This window comes from Microtus oregoni, unplaced genomic scaffold, assembly GCF_018167655.1.
Source record: "Microtus oregoni isolate MIOR12 unplaced genomic scaffold, Mior012 000012F_ref0000307, whole genome shotgun sequence".
Classification (NCBI taxonomy): Eukaryota; Metazoa; Chordata; class Mammalia; order Rodentia; family Cricetidae; genus Microtus; species Microtus oregoni.
Window position 1 is genome coordinate 15,942,662 of NW_024543071.1, and position 19,106 is coordinate 15,961,767.

Sequence of the window (19,106 nt, forward strand, 5' to 3'; positions counted from 1 at the left end):
ACTGGCGTTCTCGGCAGCCAATGGGATCCCAGGACCGTGCAGACCAGCCTTATTCCCGCAGTCGCACCGAGCGTGGGCGGGGTCCTTAGCTGGTTCAGTGTCTCAAGACCGCCTGCGGGTGAAGCAGGCATCTGCGAAAGCGACCAGGTGAGGGGGTCGAATCCTAGAGGTAGCGGGCCAGAGGGCCCACGGGGAGGGAAGGGGGCCACAGAGATGCTCTGGAGGACACGGCCCCTGGTTTGGCACTAGCTGATCGCCCAGTCATGGGATAGAGGGTTGCGGTGGCTTTAGTTCCACAACTGCAGCATGGAGCCTAGCAGTCACTTGGGGGTGGCGGTGGGGGCAAGCTCGGCTGCAGCTGTCCCAGGTCCTGAAGTCCAGCCCCTACCCATACACACATACACAGGAAAGATGCTGCAATAAACTGTCTTGAGACCCATTTTTCTCGCCCTTTTTAAAGTTCAAGAGCCTGCTGTAATCCCATCTCTACTCTCTGGAGGACTGGAGATGAGGTTGAGATTCAGTTGAGAGCAGCAAAGAGGGCTGAAAGAGAGCTTCCCAGTGGCCTTGTAGAAAAAGTTTCCATAATCTAAGATGGTTCTGAACTGGGCAGATTTCCTCTGGCTCCAGGGTGGTGAGGGGTCCACGTAATGAGAAGGCAGGATGTTCAAGGCCCGCTGAAATATGGAGTACTAAGACCACAGCACTCATGCCTCTCCCCCAAACCCAGATTTGAAAGCCACACTTCTAAGAAACACTGAGAGCGAGAGCTCCCATCCTCCTCACTGAGACTCCAGCCCTACAGAGGACGTTCATGGAGCTTGGAACGCCAACAGCCAACCTTCGGAGGACGAGCAGACTCCGTGTGGATCTGTAGGGCAATGCCCCAGCCTCACCACCATGGCACGTGGTTTCACAGTGGGCTTTGACCCATCGGGTCTAGGAGAACTGAGCTCTGGCTCTCTGAGCTCCCTCTCCTCCCGAGGCCATCTGGGCAGCGACTCGGGTGCCACAGCAACACGATACTTGCTGAGGAAGCAACAGCGCCTGCTGAATGGGCCCCCCCGCGGAATCCGAGCCTCATCACCCATGGGCCGAGTCATCCTCATCAACTCCCCCATTGAAGGTGGGTGTGGGGCCCAAGAATGGCTTTGATGGGGAGTTCTGAGGACAGCCAGGACCAATCAGGATGTGGGCTGGTGAGAGCCAGTATGGTTAGGGGAATTCAAGAGGTGGGAGACTTAGGGAAGGGGATCAGCTTTCATTTACCCTGTCTCTCCTCCAGCCAACATTTTCAGGCTTCAGGGCTATAGAAAGATCAGCAGTGGGAGATGGAACTATTTTGTAAGGAAAAGATATATGTTAGCCCTGGGAGTTAGCCCCTCTATCCCTTGAACTCTGTCTTTCTTCTGACCCATCTGTATGTACCGCAGGGAGTGGGCAGGATGGAGGAGATCTTCCACCAGTCAATCAATTATGTCACCAGCTCGTTACTGGATCAGTCAGTGCTGGAGAGTCAGTGGCCAGGCTTCAGGGTATGCGGGACGGGGCCAAGACACAGCATCATATGTTCAGAAAAAGGGAGGGGGGACCAACAGGAGGGCTGAGAGTCAGGAAGTGTACCCCAGAGCTGGGACCTTAGGAGAGAATGGTTGTGTACGGCTGCCTGGCACTACGATGTTGCATGCCAATTCTGATCTTTCCTGGTTAGGTCCTGCAGGGGACCTAGAGAAAAGCAGCTCAGTTTTCACCTTTCAGGAATGTGCAGCGTAGTCAAACTTAGAGGCACAGCAACAAGAACAGCTGGTGGGGGCTGTGTCATCCCCCACACGACTCGGAAGGGGAAAGCATGAAGCGTGATGGGCTGAGAGCTTGGGCGACCATGACAGATGTGAGGCAGCAAAGAGCCTGCGAGCAAGAGAGAGCCTTGAATGCCAGGAGGGGAGCAAGGCCCTGTGGGACGGGGCTCTCCATGGGCAGGACCAGATAAATATCTCCAACTCTTCTCCTCTTTCTTAGCCAGCACAGCTCCCCTGGCTGGATCCCAGAGCAGACTTTTCAGGCCTGGTGTTTCCTCTGATGGAGCTAGCACTCTCTGTCCCCTTACAAAGGCAGCTGGGCAGGGGTGGGGTGTGCTGCCCAGGTTACGGATGGCACACTCATTGACCACCGTAGGTCCGGTCCTCAGGCACCCACACTGCTGAAGTCACCACTGACATTCTGACCAGGAAGCAGAAGTCCCCAGAGGAGCGAAAAGGCAGGAGTCATGACCCTTTCTAAACAGCCCTTTTTCCTTTCCTAGATTGTTCGTTCATTTCTATGGTTCATTCGCACATCTGTTTATTTCCCCCAAAATATTTATCAGATAACTATGCACTGTGCAATATACTAGGGACATATTGGTGGGAAAGAACTACAAAGTCCCATGATTAAGCTTGCAGACTTCTGAAAGACAGTAAACAAATCACAAATAACAGTAAGATGCAAGATAAAAAATATTCTGAAGGAAAAATTATGGTGACCAATAGACATGAGAATGTTCCTAAAACTTTAGGGTAGGCTAGAATTGCCTGGGAGAGCTTACTAGAAGACAGATGGGGGCGCTGGTGAGACGGCTCCATGGGTAAGGGCACCTGCTGCCAAGCCTGATGACCCGAGCTTAATGCCCAGGACCCACATCGTACTAAAGAACTGATTTTTTTTTAAAGATTTATTTATTTATTATGTATGCAACATTCTGCCTCGATGTATGCCCACATGCCAGAGGAGGGCACCAGATCTCAGTACAGGTGGTTGTGAGCCACCATGTGGTTGCTGGGAATTGAACTCAGGACCTCTGGAAGAGCAGCCAGTGCTCTTAACCTCTGAGCCATCTCTCCAGCCCCCTAAAGAACTGATTTTAAAAGTAGTCCTCTGACTTCCACACATGGGCCATGACTTGCACATGTGCGGGTGCATAGACACATGCTAAGTAAATAAATAATTTTTAAAAAGATTGATGGGGGATGATTGAGGAGATGGTTCAGCAGTTAAGAGTACTGGCAGACGGGCTGGAGAGATGGCTCAGTGGTTAAGAGCATTGCCTGCTCTTCCAAAGGTCCTGAGTTCAATTCCCAGCAACCACATGGTGGCTCACAACCATCTGTAATGAGGTCTGGTGCCCTCTTCTGGCCTGGAGACATACACGCAAACAGAATATTGTATACATAATAAATAAATATATAAAAAAAAGAGTACTGGCAGAGTACTGAGTTCAATTCCCAGCACCTACATGGTGGCTCACAACCATCTATAATGGGATCAGAGCCCCTCTTCTGTCTACATGCAGAAAGAGCACTCCTATACATAAAATTCATAACTAAATATCTTTTTTTTTTTGGTTTCTCAAGGCAGAGTTTCTCTGTTTAGTTCTAGCTGTCCTGGAACTCACTCTGTAGACTAGGTTGGCCTTTGACTCAGAGATCCTCCTGCCTCTGCCTCCTGAGTGCTGGGATTAAAGGTGTGTACCACTACTGCCCAGCCTATAATTATTTTTTAAGATATTTATTTATCTGTCAAGCCAGGCATGGTGGCACACACCTTTAATCCCAACACTCAAGAGGCAGAGGCCTGCAGATCTCTATGGGTTCCAGGTCAGCCTGATCTACAGAGTTAGTTCCAGGACAGCCAAAGCTACATAGAAACCTTGTCATGAAAAACCAATATATATGCAATGGTAGAACACTTGCCAAGCATGTGCAAGGTCCCAAGCATCATACTCATAAAGTGGGGGGGGGGGGGAGGTGCAGAGAAGAAGGAGGGAGGGAAAAGGAAGGGAAAAGGGAGAGAAAGAGGGGGGGAGTAGGGAGTTTAAAACCTCAGATTAGAGACATTCAGAATTTTCTCTGTGTAACCCTGGCTGTCCTAGAACTCACAGTGTAGACCATATTGGCCTCAAACCCAGAGGTGTGTCTGTTCTGCCTCCCATGTGCTGGGATGAAAGGCATGGCTGGATTTTTATGTTTTATTTTATTGACATCCAAGATTTAAGCTGTGGAGTGAGTGGTTTAGCTGTTTTACTTTGCTTTTTTTTTTAAATATTTATTTATTATGTATACAATATTCTGCTTCCATGTGTGCCTGCAGGCCAGAAGAGGGCGCCAGATCTCATTACAGATGGTTGTGAGCCACCATGTGGTTGCTGGGAATTGAACTCAGGACCTTTGGAAGAGCAGGCAATGCTCTTAACCGCTGAGCCATCTCTCCAGCCCCTACTTTGCTTTTTTTAAAAAAACTTTTATTGTTTTTTTTTTTTGTGTGTAGAAAGGAGCTGTGGGCTGCATTCCTGCCACCCAGCTCCTGGCCTCCTGGCTAGCTTATGCCCCAAAATAACAACACAGAAATTGTATTCATATAAACACTGCCTGGCCCATTATATCTAGCCTTTTCTTGGCTAACTCTCATATCTTGCTTAACCCATATTTAGTAATCTGTGTAGCACCATGAGGTGGTAGCTTACCAGGAAGATTCTAGTGTATGTCCATTTTGGGCTGGAGCTTCATCGCATCTGGCTCCATGGCATCTGACCTCACTTCCCTTCTTCCCAGCATTCTGTTCTGTCTACTCCACCCACCTAAGGGCTGACCTATCAAATGGGCCAAGGCAGTTTCTTTATTAACCAATGAAATTAACTCCTCCATCAGTTTTGGTTTGGGGTGTTTTGTTTTGTTGTTGTTGTTGTTTTGTTTTGTTTTGTTTTGTTGTTATTGCTTTGGTTCAGTTTTTTTGAAACAGGGTTTTTCTGTGTGACAGCCCTGGATGTCCTGGAACACATTTTGTAGGCCAGGCTGGTCTCAGATGTTCAGAGATCCATCTACTCCTGCCTCCTGTGTACTGGAATTAAAGGTGTGAGCCACCACTGCCCAGCTCACTGTTGTTTCTTTTCTTTTTTATTTTATTTATTGTATATGGGTGCTCTATCTGCATGTATGCCTCAGATCCCAATATAGATGTTTGTGAGCCACCTGTGGGTGCTAGGAATTGAACTCAAGACCTCTACATGAGCAGCCATCTTAACCTCTAAGCCATCTCTCCAGCCCCTTGCTGTTGTTTCTTTTAAAGGTAGATTCTCACTGTCTGGTATTGCCTGGCATGTAGACCAGACCGGCTTCAATCCTACCTCAGTTTCAGAGTACTGAGCTTAGAGGAGAGGGGAGCTACACTGGCTTGTTTGCTTTGGAGACAAAGTTTCCTAGAGCTAACCGTGAATTCCCCATCCACAGGCTTCAGGCTTCTAGGTGATAAGATTTTATGTCTGGGCTGCTGTGCCTAGCTTTTAAATTTAAAACAAAACCCAAACAAACAAAAACTACAGCCATTGTGGTGGTGCCAACTCACCATTCCAGTGTTTGCAGTCGCCTCTTTAAGGTCAACATGGCCTACAGTAAAACTGTCTCAAAATGACAAGGCCTGGCTCCCCACTCTCAGGGCTACGAGTCTGCCAGGGAGCCCTCCAGGACTCTCATTTTAACAAGTTTTCCACTGATACAGGGTCTGCCACTGAGACTCATGTTCTGGTCCAAGCTTCTCAGAGAAAGTGATGTCTAAGATGAGAGGGGATGAGGAAAGAAACCACCCCCCCCCCGACACACACACCAAAGTCAAAGTATTTTAAAACTATTACAGGAGGAGACCATTTCTAGCTCATATGAGACAAAAAAAAAAAAAAAAAAAAAAAAAAAAGCCAGAGTGGAGGCTGGAGAGATGGCTCAGAGGTTAAGAGCATTGCCTGTTCTTCAAGAGGTCCTGAGTTTCCAACTAGTGAGAGTTTCCAACAAGAGATCTACAGTGAGATCTGATGCTCTCTTCTGGCATGCAAGCATGTATGCATGTAGTCAGAAAACTGTATACGTCATAAATAAATAAATATTAAAAAAATGGCAAAAAAAGCCATCAGAATGGCTGGAGCCCACTGATGAAGGAGAGAGCCCTCAGAGGTGGCAGAGGAAGACATGAAGGGCCGAACAAGGACAGAGACAGTCTAGAGTCCCTGTGAAACAGACAGGAATAGCTGATATAGTACATTCAATTCCTGAATAGGAATGGAAAACAAGCTGATGGCTAGGAGGGAGGGTGAGTGGCCTAGTCAGGGCAGATGAGGGACAGGACACTCTGTCCTTAGAGAACCCACACCGCTGTGTTCAAAGCTGAGATGCAGCAGGGAACAGTGGTGCACACCTTCAGTCCCAGCATTCAGCACTCCGAAGGCAGAAGCAAATGGATCTCTGTGAGTTTGAGGCCAGCCTGGTCCACAAAGTAAATTCCAGGACAGCCAGAGTAAGGCTCTGTCTTGAATAATTAAAAACTAAAACAAAGCTCAGATGTGACATCCCAATGGCCCAGGGAATAGGGGTCCCCAAGGGGACATGGAGGAGAAAGTGAACTGTGGGCAGGGAGCTAAAGGCTTTTTCAATAAGGCTAATGGGGCCTGAGAACTGTGTAATGACAGTTGGTTAGGAAGCCCCAGCATTCCTGGCTTTGTTCTAAAACAGCCCTGTCCAGACTGTCCTTGGAGATTTCAGCCCCATTTGTCCTGGCCGTACATTGAAACCTGATAAATCAGATTGAAGTGTGTGTGTGTCTGTATGTGTGAGTGTGTGCGCGTGCATGTGTGTGTTTTCTCCCTCTCAAACACTTCTGGAGTAAACCTTGCCTGAAGGAAAAATAATATCCCCTCTTCCCTTCTTATCTGGTACCAGCTTGCCTAGCACTAGTCAATTCTCACCCAGCAGGTGTCTTGAAGGTTGGCCTCTGAGCCTCACACGTGACCTCCTCTTTTCACTGCCCAAATCTCTCCCATCTCACTTCTCTATGGAACCATCATCCCCTCTGCCTCTTCCCTGGGCCCTGCTCTGGGCTCTAGGGAGATCCTGCAGCATGTTGTCCTAGAGGCTCCATCCTCAGGTAGCTGTGTAGTCCCTAGAACTCTGCCCTTGGAATCCGAGTCTCTGAGATAGTAGAGGCCTCCCCAGCAGTTCTTCCATAAGGTCCCAGCCAGAGATTTACCAAGTTTCGGCCTTCATGCCTCCAGATGGAAAGCTTTACTTAACTATCTGTCCCAGAAAAGAAAATCTGTCCCTGTCTAACGGCCCTGGGCAAGCTTGGTTCTGCCCTTAAGTTACTCTGAGCATCTAAGGATGTCTACAGACAGCTCCACAGCTGTTTGAAGTTGGAGCTCAAGCTGTTCTCACCTGTTCCTGCACTGTCAGTGAGTGGCCTGTGGTCTCAGAATTACCCAGAGAGGACACCATCTCCATTTAGGGCCCTGTGAATCATCTGGTTGGCTCTGCACAGAAGCCTAACCTTTGCAGACACCAAGTAGGCACCCCAGATGCTCAGTTGCTGGAATTTAACATAGAGGTCATACCTGTGTGGTTATCCTCACAGCCAACAGTGACGAGAGTGACGTCATCCATGCAGTTCGGGTGGAGAAGAGCTCCTCTGGAAGGCTGGGTTTCAGTGTGAGAGGCGGCTCCGAGCATGGCCTGGGCATCTTTGTCAGCAAGGTGGAGGAGGGGAGCAGTGCAGGTGAGCAGGGGGCCCCTAGGGGGAGCATGGCTTGGGATATGCCCCCTCTTCAGTAGGTAGCAGAAGCTGGGTAGCCAAGGAAAGGAAACCATGGGAGGTAGAGTCCACTCCTGCTGAGTGGATTAGGGGACACAGCCTAGTGTCAACAGACTTGTGGCGCCCACTTTGACGACTCCCCTTTCCTGCCCCCGTGTAGAGCGGGCTGGCCTGTGTGTGGGGGACAAGATCACGGAGGTGAACGGTCTGAGCCTGGAGAGCACCACCATGAGCAGTGCTGTGAGGCTGCTGACCAGCAGCAACTGCCTGCACATGATGGTGCGGCGCATGGGCCGTGTGCCTGGCATCAAGTTCTCCAAGGAGAAGACCACATGGTGAGCGGCACCCGGCCTGGCTCAGACCCCCCGCCCCACGTCTCCCCTGACCCAGCCCTGTGCCCCTCTGGATATCTCCCCATGGGGACTTGTAAGGAGCAGAAGTTGGGCTCTGGGGCTGGCGGAGGGCAGAGCTGGTGGTAAAGGAGATGCTCGGCATAGTCAGGCATGCTTTGGACTCCATCCACAGCATTAAAAACAAAACAGACGGGGCTGGAGAGATGGCTCAGAGGTTGAGAGCACTGGCTGCTCTTCCAGAGGACCTAAGTTCAATTCCCAGCAACCACATGGTGTCTCACAGCCATCTGTAATAAGATCTGGTGCCCTCTTCTGGTGAGCAGGGATACATGCAGACAGAACACTATACAACCAACCAATAACCAACAAATAAACAATCTAAAATAAAAAAAAAAAAAAACAGAAAAGGGACATGGGCCTCCACATATCACAGTTACTAGATAGAGAAGGAGGGGTGTGATTTCATAGGTTTGATGAAACCTATATTCCACGCCCAACAAGGAAACCATCCCTTTCCTGGTCAGTTGCCATGGCATTTAGACTAGATGTTCCTGGAAGACCTGGGATGGGGCCTCTTGTGTTGCTTGCGGCAGGGTGGATGTAGCGAACCGGCGGCTGGTGGTGGAGAAGTGCAGTTCAACACCATCGGACAGCAGCTCAGAAGACGGTGCGCGCCGTATCGTCCACCTCTACACGACCTCCGATGACTTCTGCCTAGGCTTCAACATCCGCGGGGGCAAGGAGTTTGGTCTGGGCATCTATGTGTCTAAGTGAGTGTTGGGCAGAATGGAACCCCTGGGTATGGGACTGTGGCTGGAAGTGGAGTTTGGGCATGGGTCAACACATGAGGCTCAGCCAACTACTGTCCAAAGGGGGGCCCCTTCAGAATAGGGCCCGGGGAGAGGGTGTTGTCAATCAGAAGAGGCCCAAGGGATGTAGGTGGGAGCCCCCATACCCAAGGGGGAGGGAGGCAGGTCAGGGTCTTATCAAGCCACACCCATCTGTCTCCAGAGTGGACCATGGTGGGCTGGCCGAGGAGAACGGCATCAAAGTGGGGGACCAGGTCCTGGCGGCCAACGGTGTCAGGTTCGATGACATCAGCCACAGCCAGGCCGTGGAGGTGCTGAAGGGCCAAACGCACATAATGTTGACCATCAAGGTGGGCCAGACGATGTGGGAGCAGGGGGAGGTCAGACAATGGCTGGAACTTCTCAGAACATCCTAGTTCTTAACAGGACCCCTTCCCTGCCACAGTGTCAACTCCAAAGAGGCAGCAGTCAATTGTTACACAAGCTGGTCAGTCGCCTGGCCTAGCTGTGGTCTGGCTTCCCATATTTCTCCCCTTCGGCATGGGGGAGGCCTCAAGATGATGGACTAATGAATGGGATAGGGGCTATCACTGTGTGCAAGACCTGGGTTGTGGGGATCCCTGGGCACAGGGCTATAGCAGAGACGGGCGTTCTAGGAGGTGGTTGGTTTCATTATTCATGTGACTGTCACACCTAATTAAGGTCTTCCTCTATCTGTGCGCACAGGAGTGGTGACTCACTCTTCCCCACGGTCCCCCTCTCTTTCCCTGGCTTGTCACCCAGCTTCATTCAGCGCATCATTGACTAGCCCCCGACCTCTATTCTGCCATCTTCCCTTTTCTAAGTACCTGGAACCTTCTTCCTAACTCCGGCTCTTCCCCAATTCATTTCTTAACGCTGTGCCTCCGTGTGCATGTGTTGTTTTTGGTTTGGGAGAATTTCACTATGTAGCCCAGGCTAGGTTTTCCTATGTAGCCACAGCTGGCCCAAAGAAAGGCTATCCTTTCTCGGGTTCCCAAGCACTAGAATTCCAAGTATGAGTCACCCTGCCTAGCTGTTCAATGCTGTTTTTGAGCATCTATGAGGTCAGGTGCTGGGCAGCACAGAGAGCAGGGTAGACCAACAAGGTTTCTCTGCTCCTGGGGGACAGTGACCGTCGGATTTTGACAATACTGGAAGGAAGTTAGCAGAAGGGGAGTGGGATAATTAAGGAAGGGCCTTGTAATCAAGGCAAGGGGACAGTCACCAAGGCAGCGACAGTCAAAGAAGAACAGAGCCATGCAGGGGAATGGCGCTGCCAAGCTCACTCCTGTGCCCACCCATTCCTCCTGACTCCTCACCTGCCCCTTCGATGCCTGCCATGTCTTCTCCAGGAGACCGGCCGGTACCCTGCCTACAAAGAGATGGTTTCTGAGTACTGCTGGCTGGACAGATGTAAGTCCCGAGAGACGAAAGGGAAGAGCCCAAGGGTGGGGCTGAGCTCCTTGGAGTGCTGGGGAAAGGGACCAAGATGCCCTCGGGACCTTCTTGAAGCCAGAGGATCTCCAAACTCAGTGCTAGGATCTTCCAGGCCTCAGGTGCCCGTGGGTGAGGAAGGAAGTGACTTTCCCAGGGCTCTGCGATGTAAATGACAATCTGAGCAGCTGGCATCTCTGACCCACCCCAAAGCCAAGGGTTGTGTGTGAGCATGGCTGGAACCCCAGGAAGGAAGCAGATACCTGAGCGACCTCGCTTCCTCTCCCTTGCAGTGAGCAACGGGGTACTGCAGCAGCTGTCCCCAGCCTCGGAGAGTGGTTCCAGCATCTCCTCCTATGCCTCCAGTGCCCCCTGCAGCTCAGGCTCACTGCCCTCTGACCGCATGGATGTCTGTCTGGGGCCCGAGGAGCCCAGTGGCTGTGGCCCAGGCTGGGGACGGGCAGACACAGCCATGCAGACTGAGCCCGATATGGGCAGCCATGTGGAAACTTGGTGCAGCGTCCGGCCAACCGTCATCCTCAGGGACACGGCTATCCGCTCTGATGGTCCCTCTTCTACCCGACGCCTTGATTCTGCACTTTCGGAGTCGCCCAAGACTGCTCTGCTGCTGGCCCTCAGCCGACCCAGGCCTCCCATCACACGGTCTCAGAGCCACCTGACACTGTGGGGTATGTTGGTAGGGCGCCACTTTTCCCATAGTCCCTAGTCCCAGCAAAGCCCGTCTCAACACCAAGGAGCAATCCCAAAGCTGCCTTTGCCCAAAATCCCAGGGCCTAAGGTCAGGTCCCAGGTCTATACCCAGAATATTCTCTGGTCCTGCTCTAGGCTTCATTTTATAAACAGGTCTGGGCCCCAAACCCACCCTCAGTTCCAGCTCCCAAATTGAAAAGCTCTGGGCCCCAAACCAATCATAACTTCAATTTCTCCAGCCTGGGATGCCCAGAACTGTTTAGTTACAGACACTTGCCAGATTCCCTATATCCCTGGAGCTGTGTGGTAGGGGAGAGGTGGAAGGCAGGAAGAAGACCCCACTCTGGAATGGCAGCAGACCCTGTCTGCCTCCTCTTCCTCTCTCTGCCCTTTTCTATCCCTCTGTGCCCTCCTTCTCTTCTGCCCACCCTCCAGCCCCCCCGGGGGCTCCCTCATATCTACAGAGGAGAAGAAACAGCGGAAGAAGGAGAAGTCAGGGTCCCCTGGGGAGAAGGGGGCCTTGCAGCGCTCCAAGACACTGATGAACCTCTTCTTCAAGGGAGGGCGGCAGGGGCGGCCAGCAGGGGACGGGCACAGAGAGGCCTGGACACTGGACAGCAGAAGCCCCGCCAAAGTCCGCCCTCGCCTGGACCTGGAGAAAGGTAGGTGCTGGACTCCATCTGGCAGTTCTAGGTTGAAATCCCACCCTACTCTGTCACTCACCCTCCCAAGTAAAATGGAAGGATCAAAACTTGTTTCTTTGGACATATAGAAAATCAGAGAATGAATGAATGTAAGCCAGCCCTTTGTCTAGCTCTTAGAAGGTGCTCTGAAAATGGAGTGGCCACTGTCATCTTCCATCTTTTCAGAAAGGTGAAGTGACAAACTCAAGGCACAGCAGGAAGTGACTGAGCTCAGTACAGAGCCATGTGCTTTTCGTGGTGCTGGCAACGGAAGGCACCTTTGCTAGGGCCCCTGGCTTTGCACCCTCCTTCCAGAGCTCCACAGGCCCAAACCAGTTCTAGAACTATCCCTGAGGTCTCAATCAGGGCTCAGATGGAAGGGACTCAGGCTGAGACACTGTCCCCACCCCGTTAGTCGTGATGATTGAACCTTTGGGCCCCAGGCATGCTAGGCAAGCAATTTGCCATTGGGTTCCAGCCCCAGCCACAGGTAGGGTTTGTTTAAGGACCCTCACAAGAAGCTAGTCAACCCTGTTGAGGCTCACAGACCAGACCCAGTATGGATGAAATAAAACTCACAATTGCCCCTGGTATGGATGAAACAAAACTCACAATTGCTTGGGACAGAAACTCGAGTCCTGCCAGCTTTAAAGAGTGCCTCTAAGCTCTGCTACTGACTTTAGCCCATCTGAAGGAACAATACCAGCAATCTCCCTCAGGCATGTGCCTCCACCTTAGGAGGCTTTGCCAACTTGAGGGTAAGATGGCCACTGTCCCTTAGCAACCCTGGGGGCCGGGAATTTTGTTGTTTGGGCTTATGGGGTTTTTTTTTTTTTTTGGTGTTTTGTTTTGTTTTGTTTTGTTTTTTGTTTTTTTAATTTTTCAAGAGAAGGTTTCTCTGTACCTTTGGAACCTGTCCTGGAACTCGCTCTGTAGACCAGGCTGGCCTCAAACTCACAGAGACCCACCTGTCTCTGGCTCCCAAGTGCTGGGATTAAAGACATGTGCCACCATACCTGGCCTACAGAAAGATTTTTCAACAGTTCCAGCTAACGGGGTCAGTCAGGGTTTTCACTGCCTCCTGATGTCATCTGTCATGCTGAGAAAACCACTGTGATATAAGCAGAAAAACAGGACAGGAGCTCCTGGACCTGGCAGACATGTGATTTTGCTGTTCAGCCTGGGCCATGTGCCTAGCCAGAATGCATGGGCTGAGATCGGAGGGGTTTACCCAGGAGATGAGCAGGGTACTGCTTCCAGAAGCAGGAGTGAACATTGAGTAGTTAGAAGCAAGCAGAGGATGAGAAGGTGGATGCTGCTTCTCTACCTTAGAACAGAGTGTCCAGAGGCCTCAGGTGACAGTCCTGTAGAGGAGACATTTCTCCAAGCCAAGGCTGAGCCAGCCCCTTTCCTCACCGCTGCCTTCTCACAGTTCCCAGGTTGTTGTTTCCTCGTGGTTCTTTGCCCACCTTTCTGGCCCATCCTCTCTCTGTTAACAAGGCTCCTCCTTCTTCCTCTGTCTTCTCTGGAAGGTAGGTACCACCAAGCTCTGTCCTTGGGGGTCTTCATTCATTTCCAAACAACTCACCACACATAGTGTTCACACCGCCTCCTCCTCTGCTCCACAACCTTCGCTAAGCCCCACCCCCATGGCCTATGAATGAAGTCCCTAACTGGTCATGACCTGCAAGGCCCACAAAAGCACTTGTCCCCACCCTGACGACTTTCAATGGAAACTCTTATTCCAATTGAACTGAATCTTCTTCTTCTTTATAGCAGGGAGTGTGGGACCTGTGCAGAAGTTTGTCACCTGGAGATTGAGACGTGGTAAATCCAATATCCCGAGGTCCCCGTGGTAAAGCAGCAGGTGGGGATGCAAGCTAGGACCAGCTTATTGGCTTTGACCTAAGCTCATTTAGAGCCGAGCCTGTGGAGTCAGACAGAGGACTTGGTTGGCTTACTAGAAAAGATAGGGGGAAGAGATGGGACCCTTCAAAAGGATTTGGGGGTGAGGGAGCCTGTCTGTACTTCAGGGGCGGGACAGATGGGGATGAGAGTGAAGGAGACCCTGGAGTTTGCTCTTTACTGATGGCGGTTTGATAGGAAAAGCCATGTTGGGGAGCAGGGCACAGGGGAATTCTGTCCAGGGTGCCTCACCCCTGCCAAGAGAAACTCTGTCTTAACCTAACAGCTCTGTCACCTTGATCACACCCTCGTACTCCTACCCTATAGATCGGGAGAGGGGCCGGGCCCTGCTCTCTGCCAGGTCTGGAAGCCCCTCTGGCCAGCTGCCCAATGTGGATGAGCAGGTGCAGGCCTGGGAAAGTCGACGGCCCCTCATTCAGGACCTGGCCCGGCGACTGCTGACAGACGATGAAGTACTAGCGGTCACTCGCCACTGCTCCCGGGTAACCCTCTGCCCAAAACTCAGGCCCTCATTCCAGGCCACTGTCCACTGACCAGCACCTGGCCTTGTTTCTGGGAGCTCCCAGACAGGAAGGAAAGACAGACATTAATTAGAATCTAAATCCCCGTAGTGACCAGACATGCAGAGCACTGTGAAGGACAGCCACGGGCAACCCAGGAGATCTGGGAAGGCCTCTCAGAGGAGGTGACATCTCTGAGGTGATGAGGAGGACAGGTGATGTCAGGGGAAGATAGTAGGAGGGGAGAAAACTGCAGGCAACTGGCTGTGTCCTCTCTCACCCTAAGTCTTGTCCCCCATCTCCCCTTCTATGCCTGGGGCAGCCAGTAGGTTGGCCTTCTGCCACAACCTTCCCCCAAGACCTACACTCTTGTTTCCTTTCTCTCAACTATTTCGGGGCTGTATGTGTATTGTGATGTATACATTGACATGGCTATGGGGTAGCTAGTGTGTGTTGGCCTGCCTGCAGGCATTTGTTTGTGCCTAACACGTATTATGTATGTGCCCACGTAGTTTCACTCGAAGCCTAAGGTAGGGTTGCTCACACATTACTAAGGCCTGGTTTACAACAGAAATGCTGATGGAGGTTCCTGTCAAGGGCTCTGGGCTAAAATCCACTCTCAGTTCCATACATTAAGTGGGCTTCGTGAGAGCTTGCAATGCTGAACTGTGACCACTAGGAGGGGCCCTGCATCTGTATCTTTGGCCAGCACTTTTCCTTATTCCTCCATTCCTCCAGCCCTCTTCAAACCAGGACTTCATTTCACCATGACACCCTTTACCCTGTAGGCTCTACATACAATCCACACCCACAGTAATTCCCCCACCCTAAACCTTCTGAAATGGAGCCCAGGGCTGAAAGATAGGCAACATTCCCCGGTGACTACCGTGTGCAGCCCCGAACCTGTCTGAGCCATCCTTCCGCATTCACCAGGCCTGGAATTACAAGCTACCTTTCCTACTGCTTTACAGTTCCCTTATGAGGCAGAATTGAGTACAAATTACTTTCTCCCACCTTCTAGGACTTCCACAGTGTGTCACCCCAACCCTTACCCCCAGCGTTCCTGGGTCACCACACAGCTGTTATAAATTATAAGCTGCATAGTTTAGGAGTGCTCCTGACATAGAGCTCAGCCCAGGCAGCCCTATAGGAAGGTCTTCGTCAACACCACAGTCAACCTCTGCTTACTCGGTGTTCTACATCCTTAGCACACTCTCCTCTCCAACTTCCATGTTGCTCGGGGCATCTAGTCTGGAAGAATCACTGCTTCCGAGGCTCACTCTGACCCTTCACCCTTCTCTGAAGCTCTCATTGCCCCACGGCAGTGGTTTACAGCTACTGCTGAATGAGGCTTATCTGTCCCTGTTGCCACTTGAGTCCCGGAGGCTCTGGGAAAGGGTCTTATCCTTGTGCTTCCTTTGCCACCCGAGGTCTAACAGTAGACGCTGAATTCATGCTTGTGGCCTTTAGGGACAGGCACGCACATGGCAGCGTATTGTTGAGTCCCTGTAACCGTGTGTGTAGACACACACACACTTTTTTATTTATCCCTAAATATTCATTGATGATTCACTCAGATGACCACAGCGCCTGCTATTTCTGTGTCTATGCCCATACGAGGTAACTATCCTTGGGTCTCTCTGGAGCTGTCTCCCTTTCACCACCAGGGGGCAGTGTGCTGCCCAAGTGACTTGGCTCCCAGTATTCAGTTTTCTAGAATCCATGGGGTGTGGCATCCGGGCTGGTGGCATCCAGGCGGTGCCAGGCAGAAGGTTATTGACTAGAGAGGCTGTCTGTGGAGCCACCCGCTCCCCAAGATCACCATTCCAGCTCCGAACAAAGGGTGGACAGCCAAAACCACAGCCTAGTGTTGGGTTCCCGTTTCTTCTGCCCGGGTGAGAGGGTAGAGGGAAAATCTATTCACTACACATTATTTCCCCGCATCAGAGCAAGCAAGAGCTGGATGTCTTGGGTTCCAGCCTTTCGTCCTATTTCCTTATCTGCACGGCTCTGAGCAAATTCTCCCAAGTCTCAGTTCCTCCCTCTGTAAAACAGCAATCATCTCAGAGTGGGCACTAAATAAGAGACTGTATGTAAAAGGTTTAGAAAGTTGCCTGTCCAGACGCCATGATTGCTGTTGGTATTTGTTGCAGATCTGGTGCTGATCGTCACAGGAATTCACAGTCACTGACTTAACATCTTATGAACCTTGGACAGGGTGAACCTATCTTAGAGTGAGGATGGCTAGATGGGCCCCAGCGTCCCCGTGCACCCTGTTTCACTGCATTCAGCTCAGTAGTTGCTGCTGCTATCTAAGCCGTGGTGTTTCTTTCTATACACAGTATGTCCATGAAGGTGGCGTGGAGGACCTGGTGCGCCCCCTGCTGGCCATCCTGGACAGGCCGGAGAAGCTGCTGCTGCTGAGGGACATCAGGTTGGGTGGGGCTTGAGGGAAGGGAAGGGGCAAGAAGTCCCAGTGACCCCAGGGTTGAAGCTCCTCCATGCCCACACCTCCAGAACCGAGCCCTGCTTACCCCACATCCCTGCCTTCCTCAGGAGTGTGGTGGCATCCACGGACCTCGGCCGCTTTGATAGCATGGTGATGCCTGTGGAGTTGGAGGCTTTTGAGGCTCTCAAGAGCAGGGCAGGTCAGCAGCTGGGGCAGGACTTGGACTTCCGACTTCTGAGCTCCAGTCGGGGCTGGGGGGAGGGGCGCTTGATGCTGCTGAGCCCATTGGCATGGCCATCTCGGAGCCTGGCAGGAGTGCCCGGCCTCTGACCTGTTGTCCCCTCCGACCAGTTCGGCCTTCTGCTTTGAGACCAACCAGGCAAGACACGCCACCCAAGCGTCACCTCATCACCCCTGTGCCTGGTCAGTCAGAGTCCCATAACCTGGGGAAATGGGACAACCCTGGGGACATTGGAACAGGGAGAGCAGGCCTTCCATCCTTGCCCCCGAGCAGTATCACCGCAGTAGGAGGGAAAGGGCTTTCTCCAGGCCATCCTCATCAGCGTTGAGAGCACTTGAAGATCACACACTTTTAAATCAGGTTTCTTGGCTATGCTAAAGTGTATTACGATACAACGTGCTAGGACACTATTAGCAATAGGTCGCGTCTGTCCACCTGCCCCCAGAGAGTAGTGTCGCTTATCATGGACACTTTACAATGGACCTGAGCAAATCCAGGCCTTGTTTACACACACCCGGGAACCCCACAGACTGCAGAAAGGAGGACCAGGGAGGGTCTGGGAAGGTATCTTGGAACTGATAGTTAAGAAGAGCAAGTTAACCTTGACCCTGTTCCCCAGACAGCCGTGGAGGCTTCTACTTGCTGCCAGTGAATGACTGCTCAGAGGACGACCATGGCGAGATCCGGGAGAGGCTGGGGGGCCTTAAGGTCTCTCTCAGTGCCTCTGCCCCTCGCCACCACCATAAAGGAATCCCCCCTCTACAAGATGTACCAGTCGATGCCTTCTCTCCTGGCCGCAGTGCATGTACACCCCCTCCCCAGCCTCCTCCTGTGGCTCCCCGGCCTCCCAGGCCTAACTGGTTACTGACAGAACCCCCAAGCAAAGAGGAGGTTCAGCAGAACCAGAGCCAGACCCCAGCCCAAAGCCGCAGTCGCAGCCGGAGCCGGGGTCGAGGCAAGTCCCCTGGGCGCAGGAGCTCCCCATCCCCAGCGCCCATCACCACTGCCACCACAGCCAACGGGCGATACCACAGGCCTCGGAAGGCAAGGCCCTCGCTTCCACGACCTCTGGGCGGGCAGGAGACCAAAGTGGAAGCCAGGCAAGGGCCCTTGGAGAATGGAGTTAATGGGATGGCCGAGGAGACTACCAGGAAAGCCTCCACTGGAGAGCTGAGGACAGTCACGCTATCTAAGATGAAGCAGTCTTTGGGTGAGTCAGGGTGGCACCAGGTAAGCAGGGTGGGTATGAAGGAAGTTGGGGGACCAGGAAAGAAATCTGAGCACGAAGGTATGTAGCTGGGAATCTAGGTTCTAAGGTTGAGACTTGAGACAGAGCCCAGAGGCAGGAAGAAGTCAAGGCTGATTTAGAGGATGGGACTCCCTGGGAGCTCAAAGTTTGGGGTAAGGCTGCCACTCTGTGCTCTGTACCCTCCCCAGGCATCAGCATCTCTGGGGGTATCGAGTCCAAGGTGCAGCCCATGGTGAAGATAGAGAAGATCTTCCCAGGAGGTGCTGCGTTCCTCTGCGGGGCCCTGCAGGTGGGTGCAGCACCAAGCCTCGCTAGGCCCAGACTGAAGGGTACAGGGTTGTTCTTGTCTTCCAGCCAGGCATGTTCAGACCAGGTCGTAGGAGTTGGCTTGGGGGCAGAGGGGTCAGGCCAGGCCTAGAGAAGAATCCATCCCCTCACGCTAGCCTGGGCCTGAGAATGGCCCATCCTGTTCCACCTCAAGTCCCAAGGGACAAAGGGCCATTGTCTGTGCCCCACCCTGCCCCCAACGGCTCCAAGCACAAAAGTTCTATTGTCCATCCCCAGCATCCAGATGGGAGAGGAGTGTCCTAGCTGGCAGAGGTGAAAGGCCACTGCCTTCAGGTTGGGTGGTGGGTAGGAGGGGATGGTGGGAGGCTGACTCTTCTATCTCCACGCTAGGCTGGCTTCGAGCTGGTGGCAGTGGATGGAGAGAGTCTGGAGCAGGTGACCCACCAACGTGCTGTGGACACCATCCGCAGAGCGTACAGAAACAAGGCTCGGGAGCCTATGGAGCTTGTGGTCAGGGTCCCTGGGCCTGGCCTGCTGCCCTTATCCTCTGCTTCATTAGCCTTCAAGGACCAGAGCCTTCCCGCTGACAATTCCTCTGCCCACAAACCCCTCGACAATACCCCAGCCCAGCTGCCACCCCCTGAGGCTGGGCAAACTACAGCAGACTCCCAGCCCAGCCCTTCAGGCTCCTCACAGCACCTCCAAACTCTCCCCTCTTAAGGGTTCCCATGACCCTTCCCACTGACCCTGAGAATTACTGCTGCCTCCAGGTTTCCTGCAATACCCAGGCCCCTTTGTCCTATCTGCCCGCCCGCCTGCTGGGAGCACACGGTGGCTCTG

At 52.3% G+C, this 19,106-nt stretch overlaps 1 protein-coding gene across 1 annotated transcript; it reads left to right on the plus strand.

Annotated features, from left to right (window-relative positions):
• Window position 1: 1 nt before the first annotated feature.
• Pdzd7 (PDZ domain containing 7) lies at window positions 2–19,011 on the plus strand. The gene is given in 18 exon segments (XM_041661293.1): window positions 2–147; window positions 731–1,126; window positions 7,426–7,566; window positions 7,763–7,937; window positions 8,549–8,725; window positions 8,967–9,114; window positions 10,138–10,198; window positions 10,513–10,908; window positions 11,395–11,592; window positions 13,390–13,440; window positions 13,846–14,021; window positions 16,382–16,473; window positions 16,596–16,687; window positions 16,840–16,911; window positions 17,349–17,939; window positions 18,167–18,267; window positions 18,657–18,920; window positions 18,922–19,011. Coding segments are annotated over 17 exon segments (3,051 nt in total). The 5' UTR covers window positions 2–147; window positions 731–900.
• Window positions 19,012–19,106: the final 95 nt, after the last annotated feature.